The sequence below is a fragment of the Microplitis demolitor genome, chromosome 7 (assembly GCF_026212275.2).
Source record: "Microplitis demolitor isolate Queensland-Clemson2020A chromosome 7, iyMicDemo2.1a, whole genome shotgun sequence".
In the NCBI taxonomy this organism is placed as follows: Eukaryota; Metazoa; Arthropoda; class Insecta; order Hymenoptera; family Braconidae; genus Microplitis; species Microplitis demolitor.
Window position 1 is genome coordinate 9513536 of NC_068551.1, and position 17230 is coordinate 9530765.

The 17230-nt window shown below is 35.8% G+C and overlaps 1 protein-coding gene across 1 annotated transcript in view; it reads left to right on the forward strand.

The window, feature by feature from the left end:
* Window positions 1-17230, forward strand: part of LOC103574933 (FAS-associated factor 1) — a 66085-nt gene that overhangs the window by 42379 nt on the left and 6476 nt on the right. The window contains exons 9-12 of the mRNA XM_014440171.2: window positions 4686-4840; window positions 4926-5121; window positions 5199-5302; window positions 5373-5685. Coding sequence (XP_014295657.1) covers window positions 4686-4840; window positions 4926-5121; window positions 5199-5302; window positions 5373-5685 — 768 coding nt within the window. The remainder of the gene's footprint in view (window positions 1-4685; window positions 4841-4925; window positions 5122-5198; window positions 5303-5372; window positions 5686-17230) is intronic.

Below are 17230 nucleotides of genomic sequence, written 5' to 3' on the forward strand. Positions count from 1 at the left end.
TCATACCTCATCATTAATTGAATGTACGGAAAAATGTTTTTGAAGAATCCTATAGGAATTTTAATGCTCTACGAAAAAGGTATCTTATATTTTTTCCGTAAACCTCACCATTTGAATGATATTGAAGATTTAAGTTTGATCATTTGAAGACAAATTTCATTTTTGTTTATGATTTTTATAGCTCGACAATCAATGACTATTATAAAATGTGCAATACCAATTTTTGTAGGAAATCAACTGCTCTATAAAAATGGTGTTCTATGTTTTGGCGATTAAATTAAGCGTTCAAAAGATATTTATCATCAAACTTTTATGTGTACTGATCTAAGAGTGTTTGATTCGATAATCAAAAAATGTCAATTTAATTTATGAATTTCATACAAATTTCATTTTTTGTCATTAATATAAGTATTAATTGAGTTTTATTTTCAAATTTTTTTATTTTTTCCAATAATTCTAAACATTTTATTTTCAATCATTGAAAATCACGATCATGTTGTTTTTTTTCCGATAACGTCTTCAAAACGCCTTTAAAAATTTTTCCACTATAGCTGGATATTGTCCTACACGAAAAAAAAATAGTAGTGGCAACTCTTTGAGATAATATTGAGTACTTTCTGTAAAAAAAAAAAATTTCAAAAAGTACTGTATGCTATCTAGACTGTATCCACTGCTCTCTGGATAGCACTGGGTACTATCCCAGCCAGAAACCACCAATATCTCATATAGTACACTCTTAGGTAGTAGTCAGTGGCATCTGTAAAGTAACGAGTACTTTGCCGGAAAGTATAGGCGCGTTTCTAAGATATTACAAGATACTATCTGCAGATAGCACGTGTGTCGATCTGTAGATGACAGTGGTTACTGCGCAAGACAGGACTGTATACTTTCTGAGATAGTAACCAGTACTTTCTCAAATAGTTTTCAGGAATATCCAAGACAGTGGAAGTGAATTACGATTTTGAATTTTATTATTTCATCAAATTAAGCCGAATCAAAATCAATTAACTTTAATTCAAGGAATGAAGTCATCATAGCTAATAATACCTGTAAACAATTAAAAACTAATTGTGTCGAACAAATTTTTGAAGTGAAACTTCTTTAGGCGCGGTAGGGAAAAAATTCTGTAACTCCTTATCGCGTTTACAAAATTGATTTTGATCCAAGTCAAAGTGTGGTATAGCGATTTATAAGTTTGTATTTTAAAATTAGGCTAGTCAGCAAGTTCAAAAACGCAAAAATTCTTGATAAAGCTCTCGAAATATGAGCAATAGCTCATTCGATTTGGAATGACGTCTAAAAAAAATATTCTCGAGGATGTATTAGCCCATAAAAAATTTCAATTGTTATCAACAAATTAAGAAAAAAATCGAGGCACCCAGTTTTTCGTTAATAACTCAAGATCTATTAACATTTTTGAAATTTTTAAAAAAAGATCCTTAACCGTTAATGTCAACTTATTGACGATTCAATTTAATTCATGGACAAACACTGGAAACCCGAAATAGAGAATTCTTAGTGTTTTTCGAAACCTTCATAGAGGGCTAAAAACTTCGTAATTTCAAAAATTCTAATTCTTCTCCAAAAAATTGTTTTAAAATTCTCATTAACTATACAAGTGCAACAAAGATAATCCTATTTATTATTTGAAAGTGAGAGAGAAGTCCAGTGACATTTCCCCTTAAAGAGGAGCAAATTTCTAATGAAAAAAGTCATTAAAATTGATTTAATTTTTAAAAGATAATTGGTCTATCTTTAGGTAATACCAGGATGATACCAACATCGAAATCAAATACAACGAGTGATGGAGTGTTCTCGAAATTTTTATGATATTCAGGGCAAAACATATTTTTCTTATTCGTTATCGTTAATCTTCGATAACAAATGTACATATCGAAACACCCAAAAGTATAACTGAAATAGAGCAATAATAATAATACTTTTGTAAATATAAACAATAAAATATTTTGAACTTATTATTTATTGAAAATGAAAATTTTGTTTATACCCTGTAAGATCGGGAGTAAATCCAGATTGGATACAGATTTTATTCAAATCCGGATTCACTCGGTCACTCGAAGTTCCGGAGTTTAAAAACAACACTCCGCATTCGGAGTGGATAAGGACTTTTTTATGAATGGAGTGATTTCGGAGTGTCGCGGATTTTATTTCAATCCGCATTCACTCCGGCCCACCGTTTTAATATTTAAATAAATTTACATTTAATAGAAACAGCTGTTAATTAGAAACATAATTATCTAAATTAATAAATTATTCAGATATTAATAATTAAATTAAAAATATTACGTTTTTAATTCATAAAATATTTGAGTAACTCACTAAATTATAATTTCGTACATATAATACATAGTGAAAATATTAAATTATTGAACAGCTATAATGATATAGTTTTTATGAGAATATTTGATATTTCGGTGCAATATGAAATTTTATGTCATGGTATGGTTATGTAAATCATATGACAGTTTGTGACTCAGTGGAATTATATTTCTGCAGGTTTTATTATCCGCTGCTTATAGTTTTTAAAAATCATTTCGCGTGAATATATGGGAAGGGAACTCGTAATTATTACCGTACTCAATATAAATGTCAAAATCTCAAAGACCTGAGCTCACTATGTATTAGTAATTTTTTTTTTATAATTAATATTTTCTGAAAGCCTCCTTCGGAGTATAATTCATCCCAAAAAGGAGTGAATAAATAAAAAGAATAAATAAATATAAATTCCACGTTCACTCTGGATTCACTCCGCGTTCAGTCTGCAAATTTTTTACAGTGTACTGATACCTTTTCCGTTCTAATAATATTTTAATATACTGTTCAAAACAATAATAATAATAATATTAATAATAAATATGTTACCTGAAGATTACCATAAAATTAATTTAAAATAAAACCTTATTATAGAATTTAATAAATATGAACCGAAGAAGTTTCACTTCTTCCGCGTGTACACACTGATACACGCACTCTTTTTTTTTTAACATATAATTATATAAAAAGGTATTAATAATAATTTAACTAAATGTATGCAATTTCAATCTAAATTACAAAACTTATAATTCATAAAAAAATTTAAAAAAGAACATCGTATGAAAATAGAGCATATAAGTAGGAAAAGAGATTTTTCAAATAAATTTTTCAAGTGAAATTAGTATATTAAAACTTTATTACTAAATTTATTATAAAAATAAGTTTGAGGATAATTTTTAGAATTTTAATAAAGGTTTAAAGTTACATGATTGATTGAAAATGTCAATAAAAAATTAACTTATAATTAAACTTTATCTTAAAACTTCAAAATAATGAAAGAATGACAAATCTACTTCCATTTCGGATGCCGAATGGATTTTTTTGTAATTCCACACACACAAAATTCGTGAAAAAGGGAGCTATTTTTCACACTTTTGTGTGTGTGGGTATATTTTTAGTAGATTTCATAGAAATCTATCTTTTGCATTTGTCGTCAAGGTGGAATTTTCAAAGAATTTTGCCATAATCTATCATAATTCATCGAGTAGGTTCCAAAAATACCATTGGTCCAAAAGTTTATTTTGAGCCTCAAATAATGCTCATATAGCCTCAATGAGCCTCAAATGATGCTCACAGATCCTCAAAAAGCCTCGATTAGCCTCAAATGAACCTAGTATCGACTCAATGAATCTATAATAATAATAATAATTTTACGAGTTCGATCAAATGTAATTTAAATTCGATTAGTATTATTTGAGGCTCATTGAAGCTATATGAGCATTATTTGAGGCTCAAAATACTTTTTTAGCTAAGTGAGGCTTGATTGAGGCTTACTTGGGTTTGATGAGGCTAGATTGAAGTTCGATGAGGCTAGATATTATGACCCGGGAAGTTTTTTTTTCATCATCAACCTGCTGAAGTGTAGAACAACTTGAAAGAAAAACAGTGAAAAGTTCCTGATACAAGTATTTTTATGGCCAAAAACTTCTAGACCATTACTATATTTTATTTTATTTTTGTCAACCGAAGTTTTCTAATGCGTTTATGCAATTGACTTTGTTGATTAGATCAAGTACGATTTTTATTTTGAGCATTATTGTTAGTGATAACCGAAACTGATGAGTTGCCGATTATACTGATCTCAGTGATCAATTTGTATGTTAAACGATATGAACCATATGATCAATTGAGTCATTTTTTGTGTTCATTTTTATTGTTTATATCGAGTCTTAAAGCCGAGAATGGCGAACTGGGATTTTGTTTTGTAAACCGATTATCTTTATTTGCGATATCATTCAATTTATTTTGTTTTGCTCCATATACGATAACTTATTTTTGTTCAATACTAAACAATTACTTAATCGTAATCGTAAGTGCCTGACCTTTACTTGATCTGCTTTCCTGAGCCGACATTTTTGAGATTTGTTTATTGGTGATTCTTAAATTACTTGGCGCCCAACTTACAATAATTTGAACAAGGTTGCCAAATCGTAAGTGTATTTGGGCATCATTCCGGGAAATCCTCGGTGGTGAAAAACCCGTTGCAATATATAAGTCCTAATATGTAATTATATATAAATAATTATATTTCTGAGTAGCTTGATGAGCTCTTGAATTAATTAAATTAAAATGTTATCTAATAATCTTGAGTTGAGCACAAATAAAAAATATTTTTTTTATATTTTTTTCAGAGAAAATTATTAGCTGTATATTTGCATCACGATAACAGTGTATTGACAAATGTATTTTGTACACAATTATTAGGTTGTGAAACAATTTTACAACTTTTGTCTGCTAATTTTGTTGTGTGGGGATGGGACTTCACTTACGAAAGTAATAAACAAAAGTAAGATTCTAAATAATGCTAAAATATTGAAGATGTGTCTTTATTTTTTATTTTGTAAACAGTGTATTTCATTTCTGCCCTCTAGATTCTTATCTTCTGTAGTTCAATCATTAGGATTAGTGGGTTCTGAAGCTGTAAGGAATATTAATATTGATACTTTACCTGTTTTGATAATTCTTATGCGATCGAGATCCACAACAGAAATTTTTACCATAGTGCACGGCAATGTAGGGGTCAATGAATTGCTAACTAATTTAATTCATGCAGTAGATGTATTTCAAGTAAGATATTTTTATACAAATGAATTTTTATACGGAAAAAGAAAAATAAAAATAATATATTTATCAATTTCATTTAGGAACAAAAACGAGTAGACGTAGAAGCGGAAGAAGAAAGACAAGCCAGAGAAAGGGTGAAACAAGAACAAGACCAAGCATATCAAGAAAGCTTAGCCGCAGACAGGTATGAATTATCTCTGGTATGATTATCTTCAAGTCTTTCATAATTTCTTCGACTGCAACTTCAATTTTAGAGCAAAAGAAGAAGCAAAACAAATCCAACAGCAGTTAGAACAACGAATAAAAGAACAAGCAGAACATAAAAGGTTAGCACATGAAGCTAAAAAAGAGGCTCACAGGCAAGCTGTGCGGTTAAGTTTGCCTCCGGAACCGGATGCAGAAACTGGCAACAATATATTGAAAGTAAAATTTCGATTACCAGGTGGTAAATTTTTAGAACGTAAATTCAAACCAGATACTCCTTTGCAAATACTTCTAAACTTTCTTATCGTAGAAGGTTATCCTACTGATGAATATAAAGTGCTATCTAGCTGGCCTCGACGTGATGTAAGTAAATTTTATTGATAGTTGATTAAAAAACATCAAATCAAAAGTAAACAAATTTACACTTCCATTTTCTCATTCAGCAGAAACCAAATTATTTAAAGAATGTTAATTGAAAAAAAAAAAAAAAAAAAAACAAAAAAAAAATCACCTGTTACATGTTTTAACACAAAATTAATCAATTGATTGATCATAAAATGTCATGAACTTTCAAGCAAATCACTGTTATTCTGATTTAATGAATCGATAAATACTTGACTGGTCATTTCAAAAAGCCAATCATTTTTCGAAGCTTAAAAACAATATAGAAAACCGTTGACTTTATAACAGGGCTAGGCTGTTACTCTGGTCGTCCTTAAATTACCTTTTAAGGGCGCCACTGGAAGGATTAACGGTCTTCCAGAACCGGTTCTTAATACTCAGGGTCGGTGTAAAAGTTAATTGTAAGAGTAGGAAAAGGAAGGATAATTTTATAAATAACTTAGATTTAGTTATTACAATAGTATTACCTTTTATTTAATTCACAACCTTTCAATTAAAACCTTATAATTTTATAACTTATGACCTTATAACTTTAGACCTTATAACTTATACCTTATAACTATTAAACCTTTAGACCTTAAACCTTTAGACCTTATAACCTTTGACCTTATAACCTTATAACTATTAACCTTATAACTATTAACCTTTTTGACCTTATAACTTCTGCCAATTACCTTTGGACTTACTTTACTTAACTACGTAGCCACTACCTTGGCATCACACACACACTCACACTCAGTTAAAATCATTGCCAACTACCTTTGGACTTATGATTAAAATCGGTTACCTCCCGAATTAATTATTAACTAATTTACACATTTTAAAACTTATTTCCTACACTCATACTGCACTCAAGTCCCCTGGACTTTTCTCACACACACTGACTTTAAAATGGGTTTTCCCGCCACACAATTATAAATTAATTAATTAATTTAAGAGAAGAATTATGATTATTAATTAATTAATTTATTTCAATTAATTCAATTCCAATAAGTAACATTATTTCTTCAATATAATACTGATCCGAATTTACTAGAATTAATGTTTTAAATTTTAGTTAGTGAAGTCTCATTTCTAATCCTGACTCAACTTTCCCGACTTTTGTTTTCAGATTTTCTTATGCCGAGAATATTTCATAATAATTTTATTAACTAATTTTATTTATTACTAATTTACTTTAATTATTAGTCTGGTCCGAGTAATTATTTTAATTAATATTTAATTTGGTTGATTTAATTATTTTAATTAATAAATTAATTTGTAACAACGCGGACTAAACTATGGAAAATTCTGGCTCATCGGCCTAGAAATTTCTACGACGCAATAACTCCGGCGACGGCCTGGAATTTCAAGACAACGCCCTGGACCCGGCAATTGGGCCTGGACCCGGTTAGACAACCGTCTGGCTTAATTTTATTAATAAATTAATTTTACAACTAATTAATTAAATATGGCCTAGACGCGGATACCTCGACGAACGACTAAGTATTTTTAAATTAAATTAATATTTCGGCTTTGGCCTAAAATAATTAATTTAATTAATACCTGATTATTTTCTGATGCGGTTCTCTTTGTTTCACCGTCTTTCTGGCTGCCGTCTTATTCGTCTCGTCCTCCGGTTGTCTCTCGTCTTTTTTTCTTTTATTCTCGCCTCACTTTTATTTTAATTGGTGTTGGCTCCTTCACCTGCTTTTCCAGATAATTAATACAGTGATATAAAAGGTACCGGCTAACGGCCTGGTATCAATAATATTTAATGTAATTATCGCTTGGTTCCACTAAAGAATCCAAGTTCAGAATTAATTAATTACCTGTGTGATGGAAGCGTCTTGGTGGTTCGGCGTCTTGTCCGGTTGTGTGTCTCAGTTTTGGGTTGTCTCTTCACTTATCACTGTACACCCACTCGACCGAATTCGGCTACTTCCGGAAAATTAGCTACCCCTACTTAACGTTAAGTGGGACTGACAGACAAGCCCCTACGATTTCCGCTCGGGACGACAGTCGCACTCTACCCCGGATAACCCTGGGGCAGTAATAGATTATATCGACCGCGCACATGATAGAAAATCACGGTAATTAAGCGCGGAAACTTCAAAGTTCCCTGTTACACTCCCCCCTGCCAGACTGTCGCCCGGTCGGAAATTGTAGGTTCTCGTCGTCCAAGGATGTTGGGTGTAGACTTGGTCTTTGTTAAAATCCAATAAGTATGAAAGTAAAAACTTTATTTTTAAGAATAGTTATTCTAATTTTTCATCATCTGAACGTGTCTCTAACTCTAACACCTCATCACGATCATCGAAAATGGGGACTCCCTCATCGCATCCTGAATCGGCTGATAGGTATCCCAATCCATACTGAATCCGATCTGGGTTGTCCGGCTCGACCCAGTCCATGTGAACCATATGTGGTCCATTCTTACTCTTCTTCTTCTTTTTCGTCTTTTTCTTCCTTTTCATCGGGTTTTCATTCGCACGAGCCTCCGACCCTCCGGCCTGGGCAACGAATTCTGGAGGAACTCGTTGTCCGGCTATTTCCTCAGTTTCAGCTGATCTTGGTGACATAATGGGCAAGGCGCGAGCTTCTTCTTGCCACGGAATGGCGTCTGTCCGAGTTGAAGGGCCTGGAACGGGATCAATCTCCGCACCGGCTGATGGGCCTGGAACGGGATCAATATCCATACCGGCTGATGGGCCTGGAATGGGAGCAATCTCCATACCGGCTGACTCCTTCGGTTGTAATGCCTCTCCGGTTGGCCCCGGTGGTAGGGAAGCTCTCGGGATAACTTCCTCAGCCTCTGGTGTTTTCGAAACCGGTAGAGTGGAAGTAAAGGCACAGTTGTGGAGCCCTACTCCTGTCTTTGACCTTGATCCAATGTGATATGCCAACTTTTTCACCTTTTCCAAAATTATTTCCTCCGCTGGTTTGGCTAATATCGCGGCGAGCTTAGCCTCTCGCAGCTCCTGACGCTTCGCGTTCTTCTTACGTCTTGCTGCCGCCTTCGCAGCAGGATTGACCGATGATGTAGTATTGGGCAACCCTTGGGGCCGCTCCCGCGAGCCAGTTACACTCACTGCTGCCGGTGTCGATGGTTTCGCAGCATCCCGGTGAGCCGATGTAGCTGTTTGCCCTGTGGTCAAGGTAGTTTTCGCCACGACTGCCGATGTTCTTGGCTTGGCCGCCTCCTGGCGAGTAAGACTAATATTACTCATGCGGTTCATGGTGTCAGAAATCAATGCTGGGCCTACCCGAGGTTGAGCCGGGCGGCTAGGTGTGGTCCCCTGGTCTTCGGGCACCAATGGGCCTAGTCGCTGTAAAGCCGACTGGCGTGTTGGCGGTTGTACGTCACTCTCGGACCCCGCCAATGGGCCTGGATGGTTTATTACCAACCGGCGATGGAGATGTCTTCCTGGCGGTCCATATGGTCTGACATTACGATGATATCTCCTGCGGGTTGCCTCCGTATACCCGCGGACTCCGTCCCTGGAGCGTCTTCTGCTCCGGTCCATCTGAAATAAATTGGGGTTAGTCGTATGATCAAGGGAATCTTTATTATTAAGTTACTATTTCGTCTTATTAGCAATACGCGTGCTCCGGCGCGGTAATTTTAAATCCGGTGTATAATGAGTACCAAGCGATTTACCCGCATCATTACTAAGTTCTACTACTAGCGGACTAATGATTTTCTTAACGGTAGCCGGACCTAAGTATTTCATACCGAGACCTGCGCTATATTTTTGACTTTTATTGCTAAGTTTTCTGTTTGGGTAGAAGACCCTATCACCTAATTTAACTTCTGGTATTTTAGATTCTGGACTCTTATAAGTAGCTTGACGTTCTTGTTCGGCTCGCATGATGCTTTCAATTTTGTGCCGAAGTTCATCTAGTCGCTGAACTCTCTGCTTCCACTCCTCGTTATCCGGAATAAAATCTTCCATTTCCAGCTCAGTTAACTTGTCAGATAGCCTAGGCTCTTGGCCATGCACTAAGAAATATGGAGATAATTTTAACGACGTATGATATGAGCTATTATAAGCCAGTTGAATTTCCCCTAGATGGTCATCCCATCTGGTCTGGTCTTTATTAATGTAAGATCGAATCATTGGTTTTATTGTACGATTAATCCGTTCCACAGGATTTGCTTGAGGATGAGCGACTGCCAATGGTGTAAATTTCACGCCAACTGATTTTAAATAATCCTGTACGGTCTCGTTTACAAATTCCCTGCCATTATCTGTCACCAAAAACAGCGGGTATGATCGTAAGGAAAATGTGCGTTTAAATGCCTCCAAAACAGCTGCACCAGTATGACGACGTAAAGGATAAAGCTCAATAAACCTAGTATATAAGTCCTGAATAACCAGTATGTACTGGTGTCCTTTACGTGATCGAGTGAACGGTCCAGTTACGTCAGCAGCGACAATTGCCCAAGGTCTTATGGGTTGTCGAGTTTGCATTGGAGCTTTTGATGATGACTGTTTATATTTTGCTTGCTTACAAACTTCACAAGCTTCCACGTAACTGTCCACATCCTGGTACATACCAGGCCAGTAGTATTGGACCTTAATGCGCTCATACATCCTGTCTCGCCCTAGATGTGCAGCATCTGGGTCTTCGTGATGTTTCTTGAGGACTTCTTGTATCTCCGGATCTTTCAAAACTACTTTCCAAGCATTATCGTCTCCAACGATAGATTTTAATGGATCTGGACGATGATATTCAAGTCGATCTTCAACGATACGCCAATCCGGGAATCTCCCTGGATTGCGACGTACGTTATTAAATTTAACTGCATACCAATTTGATACTTGCAAGTGTAGACAGTGGTTAGATTCAAGCTGACCTTTGATGTCCAACCAATCTTCTGGAGTGTTTTCTTCATATATACGTGACAATGCATCAGGACCTTCATTTTCAGTGCCTCTTCGATGTTCGATAGTTATCTGGTGTGAAAGCAACTCCATAGCCCAACGAGCTAGCCTGCCGTTCGGGTCTCGTAGTGAATGTAACCATTTTAATGCTGCATGATCGGTGACAACGGTAAATGGAGTCCCTTCTAGATAACAGCGTAATTTTCGTACTGCCCAGACAACTGCCAGACACTCTTTCTCTGTGGTGGTGTACCGAGTCTCAGCACCCTTAAGTTGACGACTTAAACAAATAATTAAATATTCCTTATGTGTCTCAGGATCACGTTGTACCAGGAATGCTCCCAGGCCTGTATCACATGCATCGGTATAAAGATAATACGGCAGTCCAACTTTAGGTACAGACAATGGCTGAGCATCGATTAATGCACGTTTTAATTTATTGAACGATTCTTCTTCCTCGGGTCCCCACTTCCACTCTGTGGTTACACCAGTTAATTTATTTAACGGTCCTTGAGCTTTGGCTACGTTTTGTAGATGTCTGTGGTACCAGTTCACTAGTCCCAGAAAACTTCGCAGCTGTTTCCTATTAGTTGGTCTAGGATAGTTGACAATCGGAGCAATTTTATCTGGATCTGTATGTAGTCCATCTTTGTTGACTAGAAATCCCAAGAACTTCACTTCTGGGCGACAGAATTTACATTTTTCTGGATTTATCAGAAGACCAGCATCTCGAAATACTTCAAATACTAAAGCCAAAATTTGTTTGTGTTCTTCCATGGTCTCGCTGATTACTATCCAATCATCCAAATATGCGAAGACTTGATCAGCCCAACTAGTTGGTAAATTACGTTCCACCAAAAGTTTGTGAAATCTTTCCTTCAGCTCGTCCATTGCTTTTTGAAATGTGCTAGGAGCACCTACTAGTCCATACGGCATCCGTAACCACTCAAATTGCCCTCGTCCTTCCACAGAAAAAGCGGTGAGAGGAATCGACGCAACTGCCATGCGGATCTGATGGAAGGCCTCCTTCAAGTCCATCGTACTGATGTAAACCGCACCATGAAGCGCGCTGAGGATACGTAACATGTTAGGTAGTGGATGAGCTGGCGGTATAGTTACACGATTGATGGGTCGATAGTCAACACAAAATCGCCAGGTTTTATTTGGCTTAGCAACCATTACCGGTGAGCAAGACCAGACACTATAGCTGGGTCTTATAAATTTTTTCTTCAGTAGTTCGTCTATCTGCCGATTTAATTCTTCGTTTATTACTGGACTACGTCTATATGGTTTAATTCTGACTGGTTTGGCGTCAGGCTTCAGGACAATCTCGTGTTCAATTATATTCGTAAGTCCTTGATTCGGCATGCCTTCAAACTTTTTCATCTCCAGTTCAATGAAATTCTTGAAATCCAATTCTTGGTCAGCTGACATTGACGAGCACTTAGTTGCATTTTCTTTACAAGAAATAAATTCAAATGGGTGAACTTCATTATTGCCACTGAACTGCCAAGTTCTGTCTTTACTATTAATTATGACACCAAATTGGAGCGCAAAATCCATTCCCAACACAACAGAATAACCAAGATCTTCAATCACACTCAGGTATTGTTCTCCAGCGACCGAGTCAATTTGTATAATAAATGGAGCACCACCTAGACTCTTACATAATGTATGATTTGCCAATAGAACACCACGTTTTGAGTTTCGTCTGGTCTTAATTCACCAGAAGCATATTCTCTGATGTCTTCATACACTTTAGCATTTATATATGATCTCTCACTGCCAGTATCCAAAATACCATTCAATTTAATTCCAAAAATCCACAGTGAGACTGGTATTCTTGCTGTAAATTCAGGTGGTCTTGGTCCTGAACCATGAACGAAAACTTTTCTTTCAGCTAGACGATATTTAATAGCAGCTGACAATGGCTGGTTCTGGAGTATTCTTGGAATAAAAGCTTCTCGAGACGAAGGTGTTGTACTTGTGTCTGGGGTCTGCGAGTTTGGAAACTGGCTTGGGCCTAGTTCCAAATGACGCGGTGAAGACATATTAAATTCAAGATCAACCGGTTCAAGCCCTGGTTGAAATTCTTCTTCCCATGGTTCTTCTGATTCATCATCTTCTTGCTCCATCATAGATGTAATTGAATTAATATTGATGTTTTGATCTGGCTGGTCGTGATCTCTTATAATTAAATCTTGGTCTTCCATGACTTGGATAAGCTGGTATACTACTTCAGTAGAAACTTCTGACAGATCTTCTTGAGTCAGTTTAACTAATTCTTCAATGTCCAAAATTTTCGTAGGTGTCTTAGTTGGTTGCGAATCATGGCCTAGAACAAAATGTTGCGGTGAAGTTGACATTTCTTTCAATTGCAATATTTTATACTGGCTATCTGGTAATGATGACGGGCCTGGACAAGGACACTGTAACGTCTCTGACCGGCTATCTGGTACTGATGGTGGGCCTGGATAAGAATACTGCAGTGAAGTCGAGACTTCATTGGCCTGCAATATCCCCAACCGGCTGACATTATTATCTAAAGTCTTTTTATTTGACCCCTGTTTTTCTTTATGAAGATCCTGAGCCGACGGGGAATTCGGTCCAGGTGTTACTCGTTTTTTCGGTTGTCACCAGCTCCTTCTTTATTCTCCTGATGAGCTGGAGTCTGATTTTCTGGTGACGTTGCATTACTCGGTATATTTTCATTTGTATACATGATTAATTTACATTTATTTCTTGTGTGTCCAATTTCGAAGCAAATGTTACAGACTTCTTGTCTGGGATTTTCACAGACCTCGAAGACGTGTCCAGGAACACCACAATTGAAGCAAGGTCTATTGTATCTGGGAGCCATCACCGGGTTTTGAGTAAAACCAGAAATCGATCCAGGAACTTGGTTTACTCTTTGTCTGAACTGTTGTGATCTCATTGGATTATTTTGAGGTCTATAATAATTCATGTTGTTCCTTGTTTGTATTCCATATTTATTATTATATATCCCTGGTGATGCTGATCCCATTACATTGCACTGAGAAGGTTCTAAATCTTCTTCGTGGTACATAACTTCTTCCTCTGGCACTTGCATCATGTTAAATCTGGGTTTTTCTTGAAATTTCACCGTCTTGGACACGACGGCTGGCTGTTGAGCTTCTTCGATACATCGAGTTGCTTCGTGTAAGGCATTGAGTAAATCTTCATAAGACTGCGGTGATCTGGCAAACACTAGCGTCCGTAATTCATCAGTCAGGTGGTTTCTGATACATGCAACTTGTTCAGACACTGGCGGAGGTATTTGCATCGCTTGATATTTTTGCTGGATCCTCAGAACGAACTCAGTTACATTGTCCCCAGGTTTCATCTTCATACGGCTAATTTCCATGATGATTTGGTGATCCGTTGCCGAGCTACCGAAGGCTTTTCTGAATTCAGATTTAAATTGAGCGTAATTTGTCCAACGGAGATAGTTGGCATCAAACCAACGCGCCGCCGCTCCCTGGAGTATGTAACTCATAGCTTTTAACAGGTCCCATTCAGACCAGCCTTCTCTGTGTGATCTTGCTTCCGCAGCGTAAAGGAAGTCGTTTACCGTCATATTTTCTTGAGGAAAATGAAGATTTCCCATCTTTAAGCTCTGCAAAATGTCTTTCCACCTCCTGTCGTCATTGTATCTGCCTAGGTTTTGTTGGAAGGCAGGACTTGGAGCGGGTACCTCCGGCTGATTATGATAGCTGTGGGCCTGGGGGTATTCCCCTGCTCTTCCTCCTGGATGTTCACTGTTCAATGGAATCTGGCCTTGTGAACTTATTTGAAGTCGACGCAGTTGATCTTGTAGATAATTAATTCTATCTTGCACTGGTATGTTTTGTCTATCATCATGATGGTTATCAAACTGGCCTTGTGGTAGATGTGGTAGTTGATTCTGATACCCAAGATACTGGGGTCTGTCAGCAGCTGGGCCCTCCCCCCTCGCCAAATGTTGACCCATGGGGGCAACGTTTGCATTATTAAGCTGGAGCTCAGCTGCTCTCCAGTTTACTGGTGAGTTTGAGTGCCAAGAATTTTCTCTTGAATACCATCTGTTTTCCCTTTCTCTACGAGAGTCCAAGATTTCTCTCATTAATTGAGACAACTGATTTATTTGTGCAGCATTTTGTTCGTTGGTACGTCTTTGGTTTTCTGATAACTGACGTATCTGCTGTGTGCTGCTTTCCATGCGATCAAATAATCGTTGTACGTCTGGTGGTATGTTATTTTCCAGATGATTCCGACTACCAGCAAAGTCCATCTGTTCATATCCTGGTAATGGTCTACAGGTGTCGTGGGCCTGCAAATTGGTTGGAAAATCCAACCCACCTGCGGCTAAATTCAATTCGTGGTTGCCTGGATTTGTGTTCCTAGGTAACGTATTCGGAGCTACAGAGTACAGAGGCGGTGGATTTGGTGGTAATGACATCGCAGATATCGAACTTATAGTCGTCGTTATAGTCGGTGTAGTTCTCGTTGACGTAGTGACTGTTGTCACTGCTGATGTCGTGACCGGTCTCCCTGGATTAGGTGACATATTTGGACGACTGAACCCTCGACCTCCTGACAATCGACGTCCTGTAGAGTCTGGATCTTGTTGATTGAACATATTTATCACTTGTTGTTTTATGTAAATAATTCACTGTTTAATTTTTCTTCTCAGATTAAATTTTACCGAACTTAAACTTTTATTTATACACTTAGTTTAAGTAAATCTTTTATTTTGAATTTTAAGTCTGAGTAAAAATTAATCTTTTAATTCCCGAGGTTTTGTTCGAGTAAATTTTAATATTTTATTTCCAAGGTTTATATTCTAAATTTAGAATTATGACTTATCCGGTAGCGAGTAAGATTTTAGCTTAAAATATTTTACTCGATTATATTTCTTATTAAATTTTCTTTGATAGAATAATTATTTTATTTCTTTGAGTAGATATTTTAATTTTGTTTTACTTAATTAAATAAATATTTTAATTAAATTAATATTTTAATTATTATATAAATACGTATCACAATTTACTTTAAGTATCACAGTTATTTTTGTACTTTATTTTATCGAATTAAAATAATACTTTTATTGTGAAATTTTCTATATTTTATCAATTAAAATTTCGTGATAATTATTTTCCAACTATCAAAATAATTCGTAAAACTTCAATTCACGCAAAATTCTACTGATATTTTGTTTTAAACTTTTCCAATTTATTTGCAAAATTTTCACCTCGACCACGCCACACAACTATCACTTTTTCACGCGACTTTACCTTCTAATTTATTTAATAAATTATCTCCTCAACCTCTCTTACAATTATTTACGGGGTTTTTTATTTAAGTTGGGCGCCAAATATAACAGGGCTAGGCTGTTACTCTGGTCGTCCTTAAATTACCTTTTAAGGGCGCCACTGGAAGGATTAACGGTCTTCCAGAACCGGTTCTTAATACTCAGGGTCGGTGTAAAAGTTAATTGTAAGAGTAGGAAAAGGAAGGATAATTTTATAAATAACTTAGATTTAGTTATTACAATAGTATTACCTTTTATTTAATTCACAACCTTTCAATTAAAACCTTATAATTTTATAACTTATGACCTTATAACTTTAGACCTTATAACTTATACCTTATAACTATTAAACCTTTAGACCTTAAACCTTTAGACCTTATAACCTTTGACCTTATAACCTTATAACTATTAACCTTATAACTATTAACCTTTTTGACCTTATAACTTCTGCCAATTACCTTTGGACTTACTTTACTTAACTACGTAGCCACTACCTTGGCATCACACACACACTCACACTCAGTTAAAATCATTGCCAACTACCTTTGGACTTATGATTAAAATCGGTTACCTCCCGAATTAATTATTAACTAATTTACACATTTTAAAACTTATTTCCTACACTCATACTGCACTCAAGTCCCCTGGACTTTTCTCACACACACTGACTTTAAAATGGGTTTTCCCGCCACACAATTATAAATTAATTAATTAATTTAAGAGAAGAATTATGATTATTAATTAATTAATTTATTTCAATTAATTCAATTCCAATAAGTAACATTATTTCTTCAATATAATACTGATCCGAATTTACTAGAATTAATGTTTTAAATTTTAGTTAGTGAAGTCTCATTTCTAATCCTGACTCAACTTTCCCGACTTTTGTTTTCAGATTTTCTTATGCCGAGAATATTTCATAATAATTTTATTAACTAATTTTATTTATTACTAATTTACTTTAATTATTAGTCTGGTCCGAGTAATTATTTTAATTAATATTTAATTTGGTTGATTTAATTATTTTAATTAATAAATTAATTTGTAACAACGCGGACTAAACTATGGAAAATTCTGGCTCATCGGCCTAGAAATTTCTACGACGCAATAACTCCGGCGACGGCCTGGAATTTCAAGACAACGCCCTGGACCCGGCAATTGGGCCTGGACCCGGTTAGACAACCGTCTGGCTTAATTTTATTAATAAATTAATTTTACAACTAATTAATTAAATATGGCCTAGACGCGGATACCTCGACGAACGACTAAGTATTTTTAAATTAAATTAATATTTCGGCTTTGGCCTAAAATAATTAATTTAATTAAT